This window comes from Scylla paramamosain, chromosome 2 (assembly GCF_035594125.1).
Source record: "Scylla paramamosain isolate STU-SP2022 chromosome 2, ASM3559412v1, whole genome shotgun sequence".
Taxonomy (NCBI): Eukaryota; Metazoa; Arthropoda; class Malacostraca; order Decapoda; family Portunidae; genus Scylla; species Scylla paramamosain.
The window spans coordinates 40,729,589-40,755,431 of NC_087152.1; the positions used below are offsets into that span (position 1 = coordinate 40,729,589).

Consider the following 25,843-nt stretch of genomic DNA (forward strand, 5'->3'; position numbering starts at 1 on the left):
TTTCTATTATTATTACTATTATTGTTATTATCATCACTACTACTACTACTACTACTAATTCTACTACTACTACTACTACTACTACTACTACTACTACTACTACTACTACTACTACTACTAATACTACTACTACTATTATACTATTATCCTTATCTTTTTACTTATTTATTTATTCTTTTTCATTATTGCCGAGAGCAGGTAATCGTTGGAAAAGTTGTCAGCTTGTCTTCATCAAGTACGCAGGTCGTTGCTGAGCGGCGAGCACCAGTCTTGTCACGTTTTTGTTGCCATCGCTTATTTTTTTTTCTTTTCTTTTTTTTATCATGTCGCTGAGTATGCGCTGTCTTCCAGGTTTCTTTATTTTTTGTTGTGTCAGCCCTGTCAAGCTTTTGTTGCACGTTAATTTTTCGTTACGTCAGCGACAATTATCTCTGCCACCTCACTGTGTTAAATTCGCACAGGAGCGAGTCAAAGTATATCGTGTTGAGACGCCTGTTTCCTCTCACGTCTCGCTCGGTCTGAAGGTCAAGCCTGAATTCCTAGTAAACGGATTGTGAAACCCCGTGATGATGAATTCAGCGAAACCCGAGCAACATCCTTCCCAGTCAAATATGTTTTGGAGATCAAACCTGGAACACAATTTCAGCTGCCAGGAAACGTGTTGCGTTGGTTGGCTGCAAGATTGATCCCCGCTCCTCTTCCCTCTCTAGTCCTCTTTTCTCTTGCACCACACGCCTTCCTCTTCTCCCTCACTTTGTTGCATGTGACCATTCATATATTTGTCCTTTTGCTGACGGAGGCAACTTATAACTATACACATTTTTATTTGCTGCATAATATTGCTTCACAATTTCGTCAGTGTAAATGAATGTGTATGCTTCTTTACATCTCCCGTTCGTAATATGTTGTAATATTACCGAGCGTGATGCTATAATATTAAAAGCCGTAAATTTTTTTCGTGCTATTTGTGGGAGAATAATGTAAAACAATTTACATTTTATGAGGGAAGAGTTTGTTGTGTACGCGGCAAAGTAATTCACATGTTTGGTGGCCTTGGGCAATGTCATAACCGTATTGTACCACGAGTGATTCATGTTATCGACATAGCCACTCACAGAGGTAAGCTTTGTCATTTGTGGAAGAGGCCAATACTGTACGGGGTGCGGAGGTGAGCGAGGCTTGTTCGGCCTTTGGGAATAAACGAGTGCCCAATCCAGCGACCGTGTCTGCTGATGGAGCCGCGGGACCTCGAGTGCTAGGACGGTGATGCCTAACACTCCACCTGTCCCTGCTGCTCACGGTCACTCCCGCAAATGTTCGCAAGAATTTAAAGGCGACTTGTTGGCTACTGTCCTTGTAGTATAGTGATACCAGTGATTCAGCGCTGACCGGGAGCCTGAGTCTCAGTCGACTGTTGCCAGTGACTGGGTGTCCTCGTCTTTCGTCTGTCGCCACCCTTTGACATGCTATCAAACACGAATGGAACATGTCTGTGCAAGGGTCGGAAGGTGAGTCAATTTAACCAGCGATGGATAGGTGAAGCTGCCTTAAGACAAACATCTTTGTAAGAATGTAAGAAGATGTACTACTGAGAAAACTCTAACCTGGTATAAGTTTGAGTGATGAAAACACAAAACTCTGCGTGTGTCAGTTTTTTATCTGAAGATTAACGCATTTCCATACTGTCAAAATATTTCTTCAATTTTAATTTTTCTATGCACTTCTGATACTAGGTTAGAATTTTCCCAATGGTACACTGACCCCATCCCTCGTGTGGCTGGGCGGCGCGGGATTGGCCTAAGGGTATGGACCATAAAGAGTTGTGCGATGGGGGCGGCGTCTCAGCTGGACGGAAAGCGTTGACAGCCTCGTCCCATTACCGGCAGACGGCAGCCGCCAGCCCGTCAGCCAGGACCCTCAGGATAGACTACACAATTCGGCCCGCGCCTCTTGCTCACCAGAATGGAAAAACCGCGGGAGTTTTATGGCGCAGTGTGCAAGGTGGGACGCCGCCACGTGGAGAGGACGACCGTGCCGGGAAGCATAAAGGAGACAACGCCGGCACGTGCAGGGGACATGCTTGCAAGGAGACAAAGGAGCATATTACGGGCGCTTGGAGGTGACGGGCGTGCAGAAAAGCATAAAAAATCATATTGGAGGGAATTGGAAGCGACGGTCGTGCAGAAAAAGCATAAAAAGAGCATATACATCCTTTAGAGACGCCATTTGTGTAGGAAAGCATAAAAGGAACATATAAAGCACTTAGAGGCGACATTCGTGTAGGAAAGCATAAAGGAGCATAACATCGGCACGTGGGAAGGACGGCCGTGCAAGGGAGCACAGAGGAGCATAACGCAAGAAAGGGAACAGCAGCAAGGTGACGCAGAACCACCTGATAATATCTAACCCTATATCTATGTACTAAGTCTCTCTCTCTCTCTCTCTCTCTCTCTCTCTCTCTCTCTCTCTCTCTCTCTCTCTCTCTCTCTCTCTCTCTCTCTCTCTCTCCTCTCTCTCTCTCTCTCTCAGTGAGAGTAGATAACGGAATATTATAAATTTCTAAACTTAATTCAGTTACAAGGAACAAAGTCAGGAAAAAATAAAATTTGGGAGGAGAGAGAGAGAGAGAGAGAGAGAGAGAGAGAGAGAGAGAGAGAGAGAGAGAGAGAGAGAGAGAGAGAGAGAGAATCACTTTGTACTCACCAATGGGGCCGTTCTCCTGCACCTGGCCGAACATGGTAGCGTTTGGGAACACGGGGGAGTTGTCGTTAACGTCCTGCAGCCTTAGCGTCACCACGGTCTCCGCCACGTGCACCCGCGAGCTGCCCAGGCCGTGCAGACTGCCGCCCCCGAGCCGCCTCCCAGCTGGCCCTGCCTCGTGTCCCTCCCCCTCCCCTCCACAAGCTTTCTCCCAAGCCGCTTCTTCATCTTCCTCATCCTCTTCATCCTCCTCTTCTTCCTCATCTTCATCCTTTTGTCGTTTAATTTCATGTTGAGAAGCTCTGTGGTCAGAAGATTTTAATGTTTCTCTTTCCACGCTTCTCCTGAAGAGAGTCTTGGCTTGTCCAGCGCGGGAATCTCTGAGCTGAAGGCCCCGAAGCCGCCGGTAGAAGGAAGATGCTGAGCTCCCGTTTCCTTTAAGTTCCGTCTTGTGGCCGTGAGCGGAATGAGCTGTGCCTGTTGCCTTGAAACGCTCGCTGGCCTGTCCTCGGGTTTTGCTCCGCGTCTGGTTTACGCGGAGCATGGGAACATTACGGTCCAGATAGTGAGGATGGACCCTGGGATTGCGGGTGTGTGCCGGTGAGGACCTCCATTCTGAGTCTTCCTTCGGGTTAGAATTACTAACGATGTTTCTCCTTTGGAGTCGACGATTCCCCGCAGCTTGAAGGTTTCTGTGTGGTGGGCGTGCTGGCATCTTTCTCCTGAGATAGCAGCGTGAGCTATTTGACTCTTTTTTGTCCATGTGTTCGTTCCGCTCCCCGAGATGTCATCACTGCCTAAAGACAGGGCGGCCTCATTTTGGCTACCGCGTCGCTCCTCTCGCTTCGGTTTTTTTTCCTTCATGGGCATAGAATCCTCGGCGCCGCGTTCTGGCGTGGCTGCTTTCTTCATACTGTTTCCATTCGTCACCCTCATCCTCGCTGCATTCCCACCACAAGTTGTTCTACCTGAATGAGCTTTTCCCGCGACAGATGAAGGGGAAAAGGCTGCCCTGGAATCAGATCGCGTACCTCTCTTGCCTCTTAGTCGCGTTTTCTTAAGTGTGCTCACGTTGCCTCTCTTGGGAAGGGAGGCGAGGTGTCTATGCATCGCTTGGCGGCTCCAGAGGGCCTGTCCGTCCCGCACCTGCACACGCACTCGCCACACGGGCTTGCCGCGTGGGGGATCACGGTCCAGCGGCTGAAGGGGGAGAGAGAGAGAAAGAAAAGGCGAGTTGTTACGTGTTGCTTGCTAAAAAAAAAGACTTCACTGAAAGAAATTAAGAAAAAAAAGAAAAATGGGGGAAAAGAAGCAAAAGGAAAGGAAAAAGGCGGTGAAAGAGAGAGAGAGAGAGAGAGAGAGAGAGAGAGAGAGAGAGAGAGAGAGAGAGAGAGAGAGAGAGAGCAAGCAAATGAACAAGTGAGGAAGAATAACGTACATCTGAACCAATAATACACGACACCAGGCCGTATCATAATTTCTCCATTCTAGTTCAGCTCAGCCCAGTCTACTCAGCCATCCCTCTCACCACTGCCTCGTTTATATTTTCTTCCCCAGCAGCAATACATTTCCTAGGCTGTAAATTTACTTCGGTTCGTGTGAAATGCGCCGCGAACAACGCCTCTCTTATGATCCACAGCTCCGTCAAAGTTGATAAATGTCCGTGGTTGGAAATATGATGTATCCTTATTGTCTTCATCGCTGCAGTCGGAAAATTCATCGTTTATATCCTTGCTGCAAAATATCTCCAGCGAAAGACAGGAAAGGAAGTGTTTGAGTCCTGTCGATTTATGAAAGTTTTATTTATTTCATGTTCGCACGAGAAGAGAAATGCGCACAGATTTCTAGACACTCATCATTTATATTCTTGCTGTAAAACTTATCCAGGAAGACACGAAGGAAGTGGTGGAGTCCTGTCGATAAATGAGTTTTATTTTTTTTATTTTTTTTGTTTGCACGAGGCGAGAAATGCGCACAATTAGATTTTACCGCGAAATTAAAGAGGATAGCTACGTAGTTGACGGTGGCCTTGCGTTCTGGCGGCCTTTCATGTGTCTGGAAGAGGAGGTGAGGATGAAAAAGGAAAAATAAAAGAATAGACTTATCTGAAAGAGAAAGGAATAGAAGGAAAAGAAGGAAACCGGAAGGAATTTAGGGGAGACTGCGGGCATATCGGATCAGGAAGAGAAGGATTTGGTGGAAGAAGAGGAAGAGGAAGGAAATAAGGAGGCGGAAGAATAAGAAGGTGGAGGGAATAGACATGATATAAAGGAATAAAAGAACTTGGAGGAGAATAAGGACATGAAGAGGTGGACGAGGAGGTGGACGATGGAAAGAGAAAAGCTGAAAAAAAAGGAACAGGAAGTAGTGGAGGAGGAGGAGGTGGAGGAGGAATATTATAGTAGTAGTGATGGTGATGGTGATGCATCTAACGGGCCATCTTGAAACTTTACTTCTCTTTACAGACTCAAGGCTATGTTTATGTCCCTTTGTCTTGCCTTTCGTTACTGGTGGTGGTGGTGGTGATGAATCTGGCATTGGGTCAAGATGTGTCGGAGGTAAAGACCAAGTGGGGTGTTGCATCTGTGCTTTGCTGTTTTGATGACCTTTGAATTCGTAGTGATGAAAAACCCTTGGCTCAAGATACGTTAGCTGTGCATTGCGAGTTGTTTTCTTAGCGACGTTTCTAATATTCTCTCTCTCTTTTTGCGGGTCAGTATTGTTTATATTGAATTTTCTTGACTCCTTATAATGTGAACAGAGTAAAGTGTAAGGCTTCTCCAGCCAGCTCCTATCTTCAGTACCTCATCCTTTGCTGCAGGTATTGTATCAGTTGCAGTCTTCTGTCCTGTATTTTGCCCTTTTGAAATGGTAACTCCTCCGATCTCGCTGCACAAGACTTTCTACATGCTCTCATTCTTATGTTGGCTATCTCATTAATGCCACATTACTAGTATCGTCATTCTTTCACCCCCGTCACTGATAAATTCTGGAACTCTTCTGCCTGTTCCGGTTTTTCTTTTCTTTTTCTTTATAACATGAACTGAATCTAGAGAAAAAGTATCAGGATATTTTCGAAACGTAATTAGATTCGGATTTGGAAGTATTTTTTTTCTCTCTTTTTTTTTTCTTTGCGAGTGAAAACTTATCAGGCTTTTTTCCCGTATTGTTGTGTCCCCTTTCGGGAAAAAGGAAAGATGAAAAGAAAAAGGAGAAAAAGAAAGAAAAAAAACACCAAATAAGTATCGACTAGTTCTGCTTTTTTTTTTTTTTTTTTTTTACTTCCTTGTATACGTGTTAGTGCATCCTGCTTGATTAATCCGCATCGCTTTCATTATTCTCATTTTTTCATGGTGGCTTTTCATTCCCCAGAGTCGATGGAAAAGGAAAAATATATGTGCAATCCTCTTAAACAGCAAAACTTAATGCTGTTGCGAGCGTCAAAGTCCTTCTGGCGTCCATTAGTGAAATGTTTGCCACTAAATTTTATAACTGAAATGTTTATTATTTCTAGATTTTTTCTTTGAATTATAATGGCGGAAGTTAATGAAAAAATAAATATAGGAGAAGAAAGGGGGAAAAATTGAGAAAAAGAACAGAGGATGAGGAAGAAGTCGCAGAGAGAGAGAGAGAGAGAGAGAGAGAGAGAGAGAGAGAGAGAGAGAGAGAGAGAGAGAGAGAGAGAGAGAGAGAGAGAGAGAGAGAGAGAGAGAGAGAGAACCAAAGCAGATTATAGACTCAAAATGGAAGAGAGACTTACGAAGGGACAAATGAACTAAGCTGGATTACAAAAATAGACACTAGATAAAAGAGATCAAACGTGAACGAGACCCAGAGAATAAAGAAAGAATGGAACTAAAAATGAACCAAAAAACACTACCGAGAAAAGATGTTGAAAGAAGATAAAGAAGGAAAGAGATTTAACTAAAGGACATAAGTTAACATACAGAAAAGCCTCAGTAAATTAATGTAAGGAGATAAAGAAGAAGGAAGAACAAAACTCCTTCAGCCCCGCAGAGGAAAGAGTGGAAGGGTGAAAGCAGCAAGATAAACAAGGGATGGAATTAACCTGAAAGACGTAAATTAACCTAGAGAAAAGTCTAAAGGTAAATTAAGAAGATAAAGGAGGAGGAGGAGGGGGAGAAGGAACAAAACTAAACCTTGCAGAGAAAAAAAAAGTTAAAGGATGGATACAAGATAAAAAAAAGGAATGAAATAAGCCTGAAAGACAAACAAGGAACAAATAAAAGGAGGAGGAGCAACAAAAGCCAAACCCTCCAGAGTCAAAAGACAAAAGACTGAAAGAGTGAATGCAATGGAAGTAAAGAAGATAGAGAAGCGGGATGGAGGGGAGGAGCGGGGTGAGGTGCAGTGAAGGGCCGGGCTGGCGTCAGGTCACTCGGTCACTCACCCTCAGCTGGATGAGGTCGCCGGTAAGGGAGTTAATGGTGAAGAAGGCGTCAGCGGGATCCAGGCCGTCCACCCCATCGCCGCGCACCGTGTACAGCAGCCCGTGGTGGTCCAGCCAGTCACTGTCCTGAGCCGATACCTGTGTGGATAAATAAAATACAGAGGGATATGTAGATAGATAAATAGGTAGATAGATGGATAGATAGATAGACAGGCTCCTCCTCGGACATATGTAGCGAGACAAGCAGAATATAGAGTTATAGATCACGACAACAAATGCTTCTATATTATGATACCCAGAATATCGTAAATATACACCGAGATACACGCACTCACATATCAGTACGTAGTTATTCGTTATATGAACTCGTACATTTCACAACAATGCAATTATTCAGCAATATACTACACTTGCATATCATCCTCTCTCTCTCTCTCTCTCTCTCTCTCTCTCTCTCTCTCTCTCTCTCTCTCTCTCTCTCTCTCTCTCTCTCTCTCTCTCTCTCTCTCTCTCTCTCTCTCTCTCGTCAGCCAAACCCCTCTTGTTCCCTGCTCAGGTAACAAGGCTTCTCCGTGTCAGTGTCCGGTTAGAATTACGCTTCGGTTGGCTCTGTGAAGGTGAAGCGCTTTGAGAGTTAGCTGCCTGCATGTGTGTGTGTGTGTGTGTGTGTGTGTGTGTGTGTGTGTGTGTGTGTGTGTGTGCTTCCTTTACCGCGGTGCAGTTTAAAAAAAATACTGGACGAAACACTGAGTTGGTTGAATACTGTGTCCTTGTACTAACGATCTCCGCTCTCAAGGACTTGTTTGTACTTGTTTTCCATTTGTGTTAATGAAATTTCTGTGGTGGGAAGGATGTTGGTGAGGGGACGGCGTGAGATAAATGGCAGGCGGGGACTGTCACTCGTCACGCCGCCTCGGGACCCGGGGAGATCTATTGCCATTGGGGACTCCTTGTAATCAGACGGCGTGAGTGAGCTGTTCTACTCTCTCAGAACTGTTACCTTGGTGAGTGCGAGAGTAGATAAGTCCCTCCAACTCTTCCTGTCCTTAAGAAGTTACTGTCTCTTTACGCCGTCCATCTATTCTACCTTTTTCTCTATTGCCACTGTGGTCTCCTTGTAATCAGACGGTAAGAGTGAGCTGCTTTACTCCCTCAAGACTATTACCAAGAGTGCAGAAGTAGATAAGTCCCTCCTTTTCCTGTCCATGAAGAGTTCCTGTTTCTCCACGTCAGCCGTCTGCTTTCCGCTCCTTTCTACCGCCCCCTTGACACCTATCCATCTTTTCCGTGGTCTCCCCTCAGGCCTTCTTCCTTGTGGTATCGTGCCAGCCACCGCTTTGACAGCCTTTCCTCCTCCCTTGTCTTCACGTGTCCATACCATCTTAATGTCTTTCTTTCCACTCCACTGAAGACTTGGTTTATTCAGACAATGCGAGTGAGCAGCTTTACTCTCTGTTACCAAAGTGAATGCAAGAGAAGGTATCTGGTTTGTGGGTTTTGTCGTTCTACTTTGATAGGAATGACGAGGAGAAACTTCATCATTATCAACAATTAGATTACGTGACCTTGTGGAATATCTTAGTATTTTTACAAATGTGTATGGGAAACTTTTTTATTACCGACATTTGAATTACCTTTGATAGATACCCAATTGTTTTTCTGTGGGAAGTGTGCTGGTGAAAGTCTTCGTCAGGAGGTGTTACAGGACGAGTGGCTGCACGTATTCAACTTATGCTGGCCCAGAAATGCCGTTAATAAGGTGTCAGGGCTTTCTTTTCTGACACAGCTAAAGTAATTTCCTTTTTATGAGGGAGACTATTGTAGGGATGACTTTCTTCGTCAGAGATAACATGTGGTGTGTCCTGCTGTCATGCAGCCTTGAGATAGAGGAAAATGCGACGGAGCAGAAGATTTAACGAGAAAGATGGTATTTTAGATGTTCTTAGTGACATTTTCTTTTCTTATTTAGATACATCACGCATTGAGTCCCTTCTTTTCTTAGATACATCACGCATTGAGTCCCTTCTTTTCTTAACGTGTAAGGATGGAGATGATAGTGGAAAGAGATAGGCATGTTTTATAAATTGACTCCCAGGTATAGCTGTGATGGCTTTTTGCAGATTCTCTTATTTTTTTCTTATGTTCTTGTATTCACACGATCTTACGAATGTTAATATCACGTACTGGGTCTTACTGCAATCTGTCTCGACAATCAAGGAGACTGAATGGTACTTCAGGCTTGAAATATTATTCAGATGACTGCGAGTTTGCCCTTAGCAATTCTCAAGGGATGAGTACTATTTTGAGCTTAGAATTGGGTAGTGAATCTTGGACCGTAATTTATCATAGTAGCTTTATTTGTATTTGCTTGTTGTAATATTTGCTAGTTTGTTTTCCTCGGTTTCCTTTTCCTTTGCATTCCTATCACCTCTATATCCAACCACGGCTTCTCTTGTAACGTCCTGCTCTTCATTTCTTTTCCCCACTAGAGTCTACCAGAAGAAGTACTCGACATAAGACACTGAATCATTTGAGAATACGTACCCTTGTTAATAAACTGCCTAGGCGCAGCTTCATAGACTGCCTCAGCGAAGCATCACCCCCATTTCTCTTCCCTGCCTTTAATCCCTCATTTCCCGCGGCTCCAGCTGTCATGAAAATGGCCGTATTTTTCCACTTCAGGGAACAGTATTAAAGTTTGCACACCTAAATCAAACTACTGGTACTGAGAGCCCATAACTCTTGGCTTACGATTTCGCTAGAGTGGCGAAAAATTATATTTATCCTGTAGCAGTTATTTCTCCGTTCCGTCACATGGGAGGGTGGTGGTGATAGCGGTGGTGGTGATGGTAGTGGTAGTGGTGGTGGTGGTGGTGGTAGTGGTAGTAGTGGTGGTGGTGGTAGAGGAGGAGAAGGAAAACAAGAACAGGAAGAACAAGATGAAGAACAGTGAGAAAAATCTCGGGGAAGAACACGAACAAGAAGACAAATTGGAGGAGGGAGAAGACATAGAAGAGGAGGAGGAGAAAAAGAACAGCAAGAACAAAAATCTCACAAAAAGAACACGAACAAGAAGACAAATTGGAGAAGGAAGAAGACATGGAAGAGGAGGAGGCGGAGGAGGAGGAGGAGAAAGAAGAGGGGGAATAAAAATTAAAGTGGCTAGGCTGGCTGCGGAAACACGTACTCTTTTCAATAAATTTAACAAAGCACGAGAGGAAGTTTGGACGTGAGTGCAAACTTTAACTAGTACATTAACAGTAACTACGTAACTTAATTCAATAAAGTGAATCCTCGAATCCAAACCTTTGAAACCAGTCCATCAGCTCCCATTTCCAGCAACACGCAGAGTAGGGACATCATATTGCGACATTACTGCTTTGGAAAATCTTGCACGGACGAATCGCACGGTGAGAGGCAGAAGGATAATGGTGTGGGTCGTGAGGAGGACAATGGAGGTGGTAGTGTTGATAACCCTTTTGAATACGTGCAGAGTTTAGGGACTGGCACCTTTAATGAATGAAATCTTTTAATGAATGGCCTTTTTGTTGCCCTAGGTCAGAGTCCCTTCTTATTTAGAAAAATAAATGCAGAGTAAAATGGTAAGAACAGTATGTGGTGTGCAGCAGGCTGTGTGAGAAAAGCTTGCTACTGGTAAGAAGTAATAGTTTAGTTGGGAGGGTTGTGTATGCTAGGGTGGTAAAGATACTGACGATAAGAAAGAGATGTGGCAGAGTCCCTGAGGTATGCCAGCGAACACAGCGAGAAACGGTAAGAGATAATGATAGTGGCTGGAAGGAATGCATGTGCTAGCGACGGCCGGTAAGAATGCTGACGATGAAAAAGAAGGCGTGGCTGTGTTGCTGGTGATAGGAACGAGATGTGACAGTGTTACTGAGATAAGTTAAGTATACAGGGCAGCAAGGGACGCTACGAGGTAATGGTAGAGGTTGGAAGGAATGTGTAAATGAATGTGCTGGGAACGGATAGTGAGAATGTTGACAGTGAGAAAGGAGGCATGGCAGGGTCGCTGAGGTATGCCGTGATGAAAAGCAGCAAGGAGAGCGACTTAAGCGACATGAATATTACGCAGAAACCGCTTGTTCTTACACGGGGAAACGCACACAAGACAAAGCTTTGCGGTCTTAACTTGCCCCGCAGTGATGTGAAGGCTCGGTGCATCCCTTGCAATGGTTGGCTGCTACTAGTGACTGTGAAGCAGCGAACAATGACACTGGGACGCGAAAGATAGACCGGCATGCCTTTCACCCTTTAATTGACGTTTTCCAGTACAATTTTTCACTTTTTTTTTTTTTGAGATTCATAGCTGCGATGAAAGACTACGAAAGAACGACACGGCTTTCACAGTTTCATATTCGTTTGGCAGTGTGGTTTTCATTTTTGTTTGTTTGTTAGAGGTTCAAAGCCGCTGCGAGTGACTCCGATGCCCGAAAGACAGACCGACATGGCTTTCATTTTCTTTTACCAGTACAGTCTCCCTCGATGTTTATTTCTTGGCAGAGTGACTCCTGCTCGCGAAAGACAGGCCTACACAACTTTCATGGTTTTATTTTCTTTTGTCAGTACAGTTTTCCCTTTTCTTTATTTGTTGGAGGTTCAAACCCGCGGAAAGTGACTGTTACACGCGCGAAATGCAGACCGACAAGGCTTTCAGTTTCATTTTCGCTCACCAGTACTGTTTTCCTCGGTTCATATTGCTGGACGTTCAGTCAGTGATAAGGAAGTGTCTCCACGTGCAGTGTATGTATGCGTGTAGGGGTGAAAAGAGAGATAAGAAAACGTAGCGTCATTGGATTCATGTGACAGCCTTTCAGTATTTTAGCTTTTATTCTACTTTATTTTCAGTGCCATAATGTAGTCTTGGTTCTGTTGTGATACTGGCGGAGTGTGCATCTATAAATGTTTGATGGAGGATAGGATGAAGACAGACGCGAATTTTGCCTCGTGATATGCAGTAACAATATTTTTTTTTTTTCAGTTACTGCTCCGTATTTCATTCAAGTCTTATGCGATACCTTTGTGTTCATTTCACTGTTACTGCTTTGTAATTTTCTTTGACACTCGTGTGTATCATACAGCTCGGTAAAAGCAAAGTTACAGAAACTTACATACGTGTCTCCTAACATGAACAATGGGAAAAGTAAGACTGACAAGGAGAAAGAGAGCAATAATACTACGTCTTTCTTCTTTTCACTAATACTTGTCACCTAGATTAAAAAAATTAACACAAAACTATATACATGTCTGCTGCTATAGACATGAACAAAGGAAGGAGCAAGACTGACAGGGAGAAAGGGAGCAAGAATATAAGCTTACTGCAGAGACTAAATAATACTTGTCGCCTGTTTGGTGTCTCTTGTCCCGTGTCATCCTGCCATTTCTCACACAGCAGGTCGGTGAATGATGATAGAGCACGAAATACATGTTCACAGGAGAGGACACTGGGAGGCAGAGACGGAGAGAGTAAAGACCGTCCGTTTATTATACTGGGAAAGACAGAGAGAAGGAGAAATGGGCAGGAAGCTTCGTTTACGCACCTCACTCTGTAACCCACTAGGGACCTTTAACCTTTAACCATAGAACCGAACGTGAGAATAGATGACCAGCGGGGAGAAAGAGACAGCGAGGGAGAGGGAAGTAAAAGGAGGATTCATTACTCACAGTAGTTGAGTTATGAATGAGAGAGAGAGCTGGTGTGCATTTGACCATTTGTGTATGAGGAAGTAAAAATAGAGACAAAGGGGAGGAGAGAGAGAGAGAGAGAGAGAGAGAGAGAGAGAGAGAGAGAGAGAGAGAGAGAGAGAGAGAGAGAGAGAGAGAGAGAGAGAGAGAGAGAGAGAGAGAGAGAGAGAGAGAGGAAAACAATGACAGGAAAACAGACAGAGAAACAGACAGAGAAATAGAAAGAGAGAAACAGACATAAAAACAGTGACAGAAAAAACACAGACAGACACGCCGAGAGAGAGAGAGAGAGAGAGAGAGAGAGAGAGAGAGAGAGAGAGAGAGAGAGAGAGAGAGAGAGAGAGAGAGAGACACTTATATTTTCCACTTTCACCGGGAACACAGGAATATCACCCAAAAACCAAATTGAACCGCGGCTCTCTCGCCCACCCTCGTCCACTCACGGGTTATAAAGCACCTCACTAACTTGTCCACGGGGAATCCTACTCGACTGGCTTTGCTCTTCTCTTTTTGTTACTTTTTCTGCACACGTGATCGGTTTGGAATTTATCTTGGTGTATACGATGTTCAGTGAGGGAGTTAAGGGACGTGTCAGTGCAGGGGAGTCAACTGAAATGTATTGTCTTTTTTTTTTATTTCACGTGAAGTTGGATGGTGTGTGTGTGTGTGTGTGTGTGTGTGTGTGTGTGTGTGTGTGTGTGTGTCAGGGGAGGTGAGATAACCGCTGGTGAAATTTACGTGATGTTTGTAGGGATGGATATTCTTGTGTGTGTGTGTGTGTGTGTGTGTGTGTGTGTGTGTGTGTGTGTGTGTGTGTGTGTGTGTGTGTGTGTGTGTGTGTGTGTGTGTAGTATGTCTTGGATGAGTTACACACACACACACACACACACACACACACACACACACACACACACACACACACACACACACACACACACACACACACACACACACACACACACACAAATACACTTACACGAGAACGGGTAGGTAATGTAGGTATGTTATTGGTCTTGTAAACAGTAATAATAATAATAATAACAACAACAACAACAACAACAATAATAATAATAATAATAATAATAATAATAATAATAATAATAATAATAATAATAACTACAACATTAATCCCTGACATTTATATTTCCTGACTCATTGTTTCAGCATAACGGACGTATCTTCATACATAAGCATTGCCATTAACGCTCCACAGATGGCGTGTTTGTATACAGGTAACCCAAGAGTGAGGCGACAGCGTGAGTCGTTAGCTAGAGATGGATGGTGTAATGATGTAATGTAATGGCTCCTGGAACAGCTATTAGCGCCATCTGTTGCTGACTTGTCCTGGCGGGGAGCTCCTGCTGTCAGCCAGACGTGATGTGGTGAACCTTCCGGCGTATATCTCTTCCGGGGTTTGGTGTTAAGCTGCTTATGGCGACTTAGGAAGGAAGTGGATTTACGAGGAGATAAAACCGTAGCAAGAAAAGATGATACGATCAGAAATGATTTTGTTAGAGGAACAGTTAAAGTAGAGGAAGATTCAAAGACTATTTTCGCTCACCTCTATTCTTAACAATGTGTATTGTCATTGGGGAAGCAAACACCCATGAGAACACGACTAATCATCTCTGTGCCTTTTTGTAGATACTCCTGAAGCCACAACAGCGCTTTTGATAACACGGGCCTTTCCGCTTTCTCACCTCCCTGATGCAAGAGTTAACCAGTGTTATAAATTTTTCACTCTTTTTACTGGTAAACTCTGGAATTCCCTGCCTGCTTCTCTACTTCCTCCTAACTTTAGCTGAAACTGTTACAGGAGGGAAGTTTCAAGACACTTCTCAAATTCTGGGTTATCCTTTTTTGACTGCACTCTTTACTGACACCTTCAGTGGGCTTTCAATTTACAACGTTATGTTACTCTAGGTCAGTGCCCCTCTTTCACAAAAAAAGAGTGAAAGAAAGACAACAATAGTTTGATCATGGTATGTGAAGAGGAGACCAAGTGTGTAGGAGGGTTATGGACATGAAGATAGACGGAAGAGGAGGAAGAGGAAGACAGAGGTTGCGATGGAAGGATAACGCTGCAAATGACATGAGGGAGAATGGCTTAGGGAGCAGCACATGGAAGGCAGGGAAAGGTGGACAGGCAAGCAAGAAATGGTGATCCTCGTATAGAAATGGGTTAAAGCTGAAGAGAAAGAGGAGGAAAACCGTAGCAAGAGTAACAGTAGTAGTAGTAGTAGTAGTAGTAGTAGGAGGAGGAGGAGGAGGAGGAGGGGATGGTGGTGGTGGTGGTGGTGGCGGTGGCGGTGGCGGTGGTGCTTAAGTAGCAGCATTAGTAGCAAATGTGGTCGTGTTCCTCAGCTTTCCCTCCGCATTTTCCTCCAAGTAACGCAGGGAATCCTCATTAAAGTGATGAAGCCTCCACCTGCTTGGGCCAACATCCACGATAGGGGTTATTATTATTATTATTATTATTATTATTATTATTATTATTATTATTATTATTATTATTATTATTATTATTATCATTATTATTATTATTATTATTATTATTATTATTATTACGATAATGATATATAAACGACTCAACTCTTCCTTCTGTTAAACGTCGAGAGAGAGAGAGAGAGAGAGAGAGAGAGAGAGAGAGAGAGAGAGAGAGAGAGAGAGAGAGAGAGAGAGAGAGAGAGAGAGAGAGAGAGAGAGAGAGAGAAAGGTTGCAGGTGAATGCAAAAGAGGAAGGAGAAAGAGGAGGAGGAGGAGGAGGAGGAGGAGGAGGAGGAGGAGAAGGACAAGGCATTTGAAGCAGCTGGAAAATAAAAGCAGACTTCATTTTCGTTTTTGTGTCCCACCTTTTTCGCTGCTCAGGAGACTCAGACGCGTGGGAGGACGGCGGGCGGGAGGGAGGGAAACAAGGGAGGAAGGAAGCAAACAAGGGAGGAAGGAAAGGACGGATTTTGTACCGCGGCGGAGAGTAATGCATTTTGAATTAAGGTTCTTTCTGTCTGCATCAAGCTGTACTGTGTTGCCTGACGCCACAAGGGTCGAGACTCCTCTGCTACTTAATGGCTTTATGGTACTTCCTTAACGGAGAGTAATAAGGTCCCCGCCTGACAGTCCCTCCAGGGGTATAATTTTAGCAAAAGTTAACATGGAAGTCAAGACGAAAATCCGTAGAAGATTTCAATTTAGATAAGTAATTTTCTCTGCAGCATTAAACTTAAGTAAGTAAGATTTTAGGAGGTAAACATCCCGAACATATTATACTGTAAACATTCTTATCGTATTTTTCCAGCAATGCAGATATTGGTACATGTCTGCTGGAATGAGTTTGCCGGAAAAAAGCCAAAGTACTTTTGAAAAATGTGCCTTTTTCATCACTTTTCTATTTTGATGTTTTTTTTTTTGTTTTTTTTTTTTGTTTTTGTTTTGGCGAAAAAAAAATGTCACTTGAAAAGTGTTGTCTTGCACACTAATGCAAGTTATAATGTTTTGCTATAATGTTAAACTTTTATCGCCTCCATACTTGGTTTTCTCCAGTATGTAATTTAAGTTGCAACAAGAACACACGACTATTGGAAATTCATTACCGTTACCTTATAAATCTTCTGCTTCCAGTTTTTTTTTTGTAGTATCACCATATAGAAGACTATTTTATCTTTTTTTTGCGTAATTTTAACTTCCATATTCTCTTTCAAAAGTGAGATGTTTTAGTAACAAGTGAAATTTTATAATCATTGTGTCCGTATTTTTCTTTTAATGAGAATCTGTTATTTTCAAAAGTATTCCTATAGATTTAATGGTTTATTGTATTACAGTTGTAAAGTTTTTAGTATTCTGTAAGTTCAACGCCTCCCTCTCCCCCCTAGAAAAAAGCTCTTTGGCAAGGTCTTCATATTGCTTGACTCAGATAGCAAGAGATATACAACAGAACAAAGCAAGTGAGCGAACATAAAAGTGGCACCCTTGTACACAACGTTGACCTCAGATTTCGTGAAGGACCTTGGCGCTACTTGCTGCCTTTCATCATATGCTTGGTAGCTGCCGTAATGCTCCTGCTGCTACATACAGTGTCCTACATTCAGGTTTGCAAGGATTTTCCGTCTTTGTCTGTCTGTCTGTCTATCTGAATCAGTCTGACTATCTATGGTTGTCTCTCTCTCTCTCTCTCTCTCTCTCTCTCTCTCTCTCTCTCTCTCTCTCTCTCTCTCTCTCTCTCTCTCTCTCTCTCTCTCTCTCTCTCTCTCTCTCTCTCTCTCTCTCTCTCTCTCTCTCTCTCTGCCACTGCTTCCCTTTCTAAAACATTCCAGAGATAATAAAATGTTTTCACATATCACTTTCCAAAGACTTCTGTTCGTATATATATAAACGATGAAGGGATGGAAAGAAAGAAGAATATAAAACCCGAGTGTCTTGAGCTGGAACGGTGGAGATATGTTAGTGAGGGCTGTAGAGCAGAGAAGTGGCCGCGCCTTCTATAGACAGACAGGGAAGGGATGGCGGAGGGGATTTGCATGTGAATAAAGCGACAGAAATAGGAACACGTCGTGAACCAAAGCAGGCTGGTTTTCTCTCTCTCTCTCTCTCTCTCTCTCTCTCTCTCTCTCTCTCTCTCTCTCTCTCTCTCTCTCTCTCTCTCTCTCTCTCTCTCTCTCTCTCTCTCTCTCTCTCTCTCTCTCTCTCTCTCTCTCTCTCTCTCTCTCTCTCTCTCTCTCTCTCTCTCTCTCTCTCTCTCTCTCTCTCTCTCTCTCTCTCTCGACATAAACACACACAATGCCGCACAGTTCCATCTTCATAAAATGTCCCATGTTGCCATATATTTTACGAATGGTGGTGGTGATGGCGGGGATGATGGGTGTAGTAGTAGTAGTAGTAGCAGTAGCAGTAGTAGTAGTAGTAGTAGTAGTAGTAGTAGTATTAGTAGTAGTAGTAGTAGATGTTTCGTTGTTGCTGTTGCTTCTAGTATTTGTAGTCGTCGTAGTAGAAGTAGATGTTTTTGTTGTTGCTATTGCTTCTAGTACTTGTAGTAGTAGTAGTAGTAGTAGTAGTAGTAGTAGTAGGAAAAAGTTTTATGGTAGTGATGTTAGGTTTAGGTGTTGTAGGTAGTAATATTGAGAAATGAAGTGGTGACGATAATGAAATTGATGGAGGAAAATCGTAGTGGTAATTCTAGTAGTGGTAGTGGTGATGGTGAAGAATGATGCACTGGTTACAAAACTGACGGAGCAAAGTCGCAGTGGTGATGGCGGTCGTGGTGGTAGTGACGGTGGTGACGGATAAGGTGATGGTGGTAATAGAACTGGTGAAGGAAAGTCATTGTGGTGGTGATGACGGTAATAATGATTGTAATGGTAGCGGTGGTATTAGTAACAGTAGTAATGATGGTGATGAATGAGGTGGTGATGATAATAGAACTAATGGAGAGAAGTCATAGAGATGGTAGTAGTAGTAGTGATAGTGAAAGTCATGGAGATGGTGATAGTAATGATGGTAGTGTTGCTGTGGTGCTAATAGAACTAAAAGATATTGTGGTAGTAGCAGTGGTAATGGTGGTGGTAGTAACAGCGGTAATGATGGTGGTAGGTAACGACATCACATCACACGACTGACCGTAGCAATGGTGGCGGGCAGGTGGCGGTCGTCCTCCTCCACGACCACCACCTCGGGCTGCGGGTCGATGAAGTAAGGCGCGTTGTCGTTCACATCGTTCACCCTCACCCGCACCTTGGCATAGGTCGTCTCACCACCGCCCTCCGCCGCCACCACCAGGTCGTGCTGTGGGGAGAAAGTGCGTGGAAGAGAGGGTGTTAATAGTGGTGATGGTTGTAGCAGTATAATAAGTAGTAGTCGTAGTAGTAGTAGTAGTAGCAGTAGTAGGACAGTAGTAGGAAAATTAATAAAAAGAGAAGCAGAAAAGAGTTGATAATATTAGCATCAGCAACAGTAACAGCATTAATGGAAGGATAACCAGTACTGGCAATATCTGCACCAGCAGTAGCACCACCATTAGCAGTGTTTGTGGTGGTGGCGCAGCAATACCCACCACCAAGAGCTATAATGCACGGTGGTAATGAGGGGCTGTCATCTCTTAAACTGCGCATACTTAACGGGCACCATAACACAGCTACTGTTTACTGCACTAACACACCACATACCTACCTACCTACGTACCTCTCTCTCTCTCTCTCTCTCTCTCTCTCTCTCTCTCTCTCTCTCTCTCTCTCTCTCTCTCTCTCTCTCTCTCTCTCTCTCTCTCTCTCTCTCTCTCTCTCTCTCTCTCTCTCTCTCTCTCTCTCTCTCTCTCTCTCTCTCTCTCTCTCTCTCTCTCTCTCTCTCTCTCTCTCTCTCTCTCTCTCTCTCTCTCTCTCGTACCTTGTTGTTGATCTCAAAGTCTAAGGCGGCGGCCAGAGTGACAGTGCCTGTTCGCTGGTCGATGGTGAACAGACCGTCTTTGTTGCCGCCAGTGATGCTGTACCTCACCTCGGCTCCTGGGGAAGGCACGGCAGAAGAGGCGGGGTTAGAGAGAGAATGGATCGAGTGAGGGCGAGAGTTAAGGTGGTGGCAGAGGAACAAAGTGGGTCAGGAGGAAGAGGAGAAGAGGGAATGGGAGGAAAGGGACAGATGGTGGAAGGAAGAAGAGAAGATGGTGGTAACAAATATGCGTAAATAAAGATGCGAAGGAGGGCAAGGGGAAGAGGGTGAGGAAGGAAAGGAAAAATGAAAGGTGATGGTAGAGGAAGAAGAGGAGGAGAAGGAGGAGGAGGAGGAGAAGGAGGCGAATATGCAGAACGACAGGGGTAAAGAAGCTATGAAGGAGAAACAAACGTAGATGGGATTTGAGGAGGCAGAAGAGGAGGAAGAAGAAGAAAAAAAGAAAGGAATAAGTTACAAAAAAAGAGGAAAATTATGAGAAATAGGTGAAGGAAGAGAAGGGGATGGCCTTTGTGTTGAGAGGTGAAGAAAAGAATAAGGAGGAGGAGTAGGAGAATGTGTAAGAGGAACCAGGAGACTGTGTAAGAGGGAGAAGGAGGAAGAGGAGAAGGAAGAGGAGGAGGAGGAGGAGGAGGAGGTGCAGGAAATTGTAGATGTCATGGAAGATATTAGAGTTTACAGTCCTGTCTCCTCTTGAGCAAACGCATTCACATGAACGAACACACACACACACACACACACACACACACACACACACACACACACACACACACACACACACACACACACACACACACACACACACACACACACACACACACACACACACACACACACACACACACACAGTTCATATCATATTTTAGTGAAAAGTATCGAGAGGGTATCAGCTTTATCTGTTAATGAATGCATTTAGCTTCCATCATCCGATAATTCCATTTTTATACTTTGGTTTGGTAGTAGGATTATAGAATTACAGTACTGTTAACTAGTTAATTATACATACGACTGAATATTCTAAGCCTCTGTTAATTGTTTCATCATCTCTTGTTCCTACACAAATTAATTTTACTGCTGACATCCAACATTTCAATTTTCACATTTTGCTTTGGTTGATAGGTCAGTTTACGAGTTAAATCTATGTACGAGAACCTATTTAATATTGCTGTAAATTGCTTCATGGCCTTGTATTTTTCCACAAATTGCTTTTATAACACTGCTCTCTTCCATTGCATAGATAATGAATTTAATTGAACTTGATTTCATTAATGGATTATACTTGAGTCTGTAATACTACAAAAATATGGTATACAGGTACCGTGTTTCTTTGCACGAATAAGGATTTTCATTTGAGTTCATTTAATTACTAACGAGTGTACGCGAGTCAGCAGTTACCACACAGATACGACATTCCGAGTAAAGTCCAAAGACAGTTGTTTTAGTTCACACGTATATATGAAAGCCAGTTCAAACCAACTACTGCATGTTATTTACGTACAAGCAAGCGACACCCTTTAGTTCTGTTGCCCATTCAGAACCTCCACATACTCCCTACCGCTCCCCACTTCCAGACATCTAACTAACAAATGCAAGTGAATTCTATACAAACCCCATGAGGAAAAGCAACACTTCCAAGAATCTACATGGAGGTTTTGCACGTGTTGCCATTAATTTTGAAAGCGACAGGAGTGGAGCGGGATATATTTTGTGCACACGTGTGGGGAGCTGAGGAATAAATTATACTCGTTAACACTGAACGAGGCTTTCTTTTCTCGATACTGGAGGAGGAAGAGAAAAATGAGGCTGAAAAAGGCGAGTGTGCTGAATTTGTGGAGGGGTGAACTGCACACACTCGCACACACACACATACACACACACACACACACACACACACACACACACACACACACACACACACACACACACACACACACACACACACACACACACACACACACACACACACACACACACACACACACACACACACACACACACACCTATCTTAATGACGTTAACGTTATATAAATTTCGTTGCTTCATTATTTCTCTCTCTCTCTCTCTCTCTCTCTCTCTCTCTCTCTCTCTCTCTCTCTCTCTCTCTCTCTCTCTCTCTCTCTCTCTCTCTCTCTCTCTCTCTCTCTCTCTCTCTCTCTCTCTCTCTCTCTCTCTCTCTCTCTCTCTCTCTCTCTCTCTCCACTTCAATATTTTCAACATATAGTCTCGTTACGGTCCAATGGGTCTTCTATTACCTCCAGCACCCGCGTCCTCCCAACACACGCCGCCAAACTTTCAACAACACGCCACACAACACACATAATAGCGCGCCCTCATCAGGGTACTAACTCCCCCACCTCTCCCTCTCCCCTCGCACGCTGCCATTTACGCATATGTGTCCGTAGAGCGAAAAGTCAATGTTATGTTTAGGTACCATTTATAATTTTTGACGTGTAAAGAGTGCATATATTTTGCTTGGTAAGAAAAGAAATGTAGTGACGCCTTTTTAGGTCTTGATATCATATGGTGAAGGGGAGAAGTGGCGCTGATGTCGTCATGGCGTGGTATCACTTATATTTCTTTATGTGCGTTTATTTAAAATCTCTGCGGTATCGTAATGATGTATTTCACTATCATGTGTTCTAAATGGAGAAGTCACGTTGATGACCTCATTTTTAGGTTCCATTTATAGTTTTTGACGTGTGCTCATGCTAAAAAAAAAAAGAGGGGGGAATGTTTAAAATTTCTATGCTGATCTAATGCCAGATTCCACTTTGATATGCTATTTAAAAGCGTTTGGATATCCAACTGAAAAATGTGTATCTGAGATTGTAGACTGGCAGGATTCAACAAGTTTTTGACGAGGTTCAGAAAAATGTAATAATCGCGCGTGGCGGATGAAAGAGAAAGTGTTTTTAGATTGAGAGCGACGCTAGTGTGACAAACAAAAACACGACGAAATAAAAGAGGAGTAAAACTAATAGAGGTTACACTGACCATTTCAACAAGGTGGAAAGGAAAACAGCGCCGTAAAATCCATTAGTTTAGCTCTTAATGTAAACAAACGACAACGTGCACGGAATAAAAATACTCGAAAATGAAGGTAATTCCATATTGTAATTATTTTAAAGGATTCAGAAAGGAAGGGTAACACCAATACACCTTCAAATCAGAGAGAGAGAGAGAGAGAGAGAGAGAGAGAGAGAGAGAGAGAGAGAGAGAGAGAGAGAGAGAGAGAGAGAGAGAGAGAGAGAGAGAGAGAGAGAGAACGGTGTAGGCTAAAATGAGACAATTTCCAGGCCAGAAGTACCAGGCGGCCTGAAGGACAACAAGACAAAACATTAGGTTGCTTTGAGTTTTTTTTTTTTTTTTTCACTGCGGACGAGGTGAATGTAAAGCAGCTTGAGGAGGTGGTGGTGGTGGTGGTGGTGGTGGTGGTGGTGGTGGTGGTGGTGCTGGTGGTGAAAGTGGTGGAGGAGGAAGAGGAGAAAAAAAAAAGGTGAAGAAAAAACGTAAGATATAATAAGTGAGAAGTAAGAAGAAAACTGAAGACAAAAAAAAAACGTAAGAAAAAAGATGAAGAAATAGACGAAAAAGAAGAAAAAAAAGACGAAGAAGAAGGAAAAGAACAACGAGAACAAGAACAAGAAAAGATGAAAAGAAGGAGAAGTAGGAGAAGGAAAGGAATCAAACAGGTATTGAAGGAATGTGCGTGCGTATGGGCGCGGCTTCGGGTTTGGTGCGAGATGGTGTGGAATATTGCCAGGACATGATGGTGTGTGTATGTGTGTGTGTGTGTGTGTGTGTGTGTGTGTGTGTGTGTGTGTGTGTGTGTGTGTGTGTGTGTGTGAGCGATCTCTCCGATAATCCTGAAAAACGAGGTACATTTAAAGCCAAGTCGTTAAATAGCATAACATCTCCCAACAGCAAAACAAAACAACACATCAATAAACAACAATAAACAAGCAGAGAGAGGCAAATAATTCTCGCTGAAACGAAACACAAATACGGAGGAAATGAAGAGTGAAATACAAGGACTGGAATCAGCAGCCTCGCGTCCCAAGCCGGAAATAACGAGATGCATAAAGAATTACACACAAAAATGTATATATATGTGGGTGTTTGTGTATGTGAGAGGCATCCGTCTTTCCTTGCATGTGTATGTCTTCTTTTCCCTTTCCGTCCGTAAATATTTTTTTTCTTTTCTTTATTTATTTTTTTATGTTAATAGCATTTTCTTTTTGTTCATATATAAATCAGTACACCTAATCGAATTTCATTTAATCAACTGCACACATTTAAAAAAGATTTGTCTATTTTCTTAAGGTCTACGATACTTAAATCCTCCTTTTATTTCATGAATATGGCAGGACAAAAATATTAGCACGAATTTAGTCTTTTCCACAACCTTCTTTTCCTGCACCAATTCCTTTCCCGAATCACGCCTTCCCTTCCTTTATCCTGACCTTTTGATTTTCCACCCTCATTCACTCCTCTCCCCTGCGGTCGTCCATCTCCATATTCCTTCCTTAAACCCTCTTTCGTCCAACATATCTTTCCCTGTCCTTCCTCTTTATCGTTCTTCCTCCTCGTTCCTTGCCTTTCCTCTTTCCTGGTCGTCATCTGCTTTGATATTCAGACGTCCCTGTGAAGGCTGAGGCCAGACTCTCCTCTCGCCTGAACGTGACTCGACCCTCAATACCCTGCTCCCCAAGTCTCCGCATAATCTTCCTCTCTCCTCCGAGCCTTGATAGTGAGTCTCCTGCTGCCCTCACAGACTACATAGGTACATACACGTACGCCCACAGATGTCAATCACTGTCTGCTATCCTCTTTCCATACACCCCAAGACACTGTAATCTTGTACTGTCTTTGTAAGGGAATACAGTCTTCAGTGAGGTTTTTTTCTCTCTTCATTTTCTTTTTTTTATTTATTTTTTATTCTAGCTGCCCATAGCTACAGCCGCTGTTACACAATGAAAAGAACTATTTCTCTATATTGCTTTCATTTTTAGGAGGTTATTTTTTGCCTCTGTCGTTTTCTTATTCTGTCTTCTGCTGTTTTCTCTTCGGATCTGTCTCTTTTCTCTTCCATCCCTTCCATACTTCTCTCAGTCTCTCTTCTCTTCCTTTCGCCACCGTTAAAAAAAAAAAAAAAATTCTACTCCTCCTCTTTCTCCTCTTGATGTGTCCTTCAGCTTTCCCTTCCCACGCCCTTTCTTCACTTTCTCTACTTCCTTCTCTTCACACCACCCCCAAACAAAACTCAAACACAAGAGAACAAGTGTTACTCTCTCTTAATGTTACTTCTTGTGTTGTGTGATACGAGTTGTTTGGTAATGTTGCCTGAAGTTGTGACGTATGTGTGTGTGTGTGTGTGTGTGTGTGTGTATGTGTGTGTTTGTGTGTGTGTGTGTGTAAGTATTTCCTAAAGACGATGCGTTCTTATTTTTCCTCTCTCTCTCTCTCTCTCTCTCTCTCTCTCTCTCTCTCTCTCTCTCTCTCTCTCTCTCTCTCTCTCTCTCTCTCTCTCTCTCTCTCTCTCTCTCTCTCTCTCTCTCTCTCTCTCTCTCTCTCTCTCTCTCTCTCTCTCTCTCTCTCTCTCTCTCCATGATTGAGGCTTTTAGAAATAAGTAACCTCCCTCTGACGTCCTTATCGAGAGAGAGAGAGAGAGAGAGAGAGAGAGAGAGAGAGAGAGAGAGAGAGAGAGAGAGAGAGAGAGAGAGAGAGAGAGAGAGAGAGAGAGAATCCTCATACGTAGCCCTTGACATTTTTCTCTTTTCTTGACATATTTAATTTTGATGAAGGCCAGAGAAGGAAAAAAATGGAGATGAGAAGGGAAGGAAAAGAATGTGGGGAAAAAAAGAGAGAGGAAAAAAAGGAAGGAAGGAGGTGAGGCAGCCAGTTAATAAAACGGAGAAAGGCTTATATTAGAAAAAATGAAGCAGAAAGAAGGGAAAAAATGGGAAAGATAATAAGAAAGTCGACGAATTTTATGAAGATAGAGGAGGGATGGAAAAAATGTGTAAGAGAAAGAAAGGAAAGCAAGACAGGAGAAAAAAGGAGAGGAGGAGAAAAAAAGATAGAACGGAAAACAAGACTGACAGGATAGAATAAGGATGAAGAAACTGTAAAGAGGGAAAGATGAGAGGAAAAAAATGGTGGTTGTAATAATGAACGAAACCAAGGAACAAGGAAAAAAACAAGTGAGGATGAAGGGACATAATAAAAAGTGAAGAAAGTGGAAGAAGAGAAGGATGAGAGGAAACAAGGAAGTGAGAAACAAATAAAGCGAATAACGTACCGTAAATAAGGAAGGTAGAGACTGAGGAGGAAATGAGGAGAGAAATAATGAAGGACCAAGTATGGGGAGGAGATGAGAATAAAGAGAAAGGGAGGGAGGGATGGAGGAGGAGAGGAAGATGAATAGGAAGTTAAGTAGATAGATAGTTTATTGGCTTATATATCCATTAACCCTAACATACCATCAATAAATTACGAAAAGACACATTTATGGATTGGGATGATAAGTGGAAATAGGCAGCCATGTTTTATACAGGGACTGATGGCTCCTTGCACCTTCCCTTACTTTCTTATGC

General features: G+C 43.1%; 1 protein-coding gene across 3 annotated transcripts in view; it reads right to left on the reverse strand.

Moving 5' to 3' along the window:
- Positions 1-3,083: 3,083 nt before the first annotated feature.
- The window catches only part of LOC135115213 (putative neural-cadherin 2), a 105,262-nt gene continuing 82,502 nt past the window's right edge, over positions 3,084-25,843 (reverse strand). For all 3 annotated transcript variants that reach the window (XM_064031747.1, XM_064031756.1, XM_064031741.1), the window contains exons 4-7: positions 19,187-19,302; positions 18,425-18,589; positions 7,112-7,249; positions 3,084-3,900 (exon numbers count right to left, since the gene is read on the reverse strand). In XM_064031747.1, the coding sequence (XP_063887817.1) occupies positions 3,232-3,900; positions 7,112-7,249; positions 18,425-18,589; positions 19,187-19,302 (1,088 nt within the window). In that variant the 3' untranslated portion in view covers positions 3,084-3,231. The remainder of the gene's footprint in view (positions 3,901-7,111; positions 7,250-18,424; positions 18,590-19,186; positions 19,303-25,843) is intronic.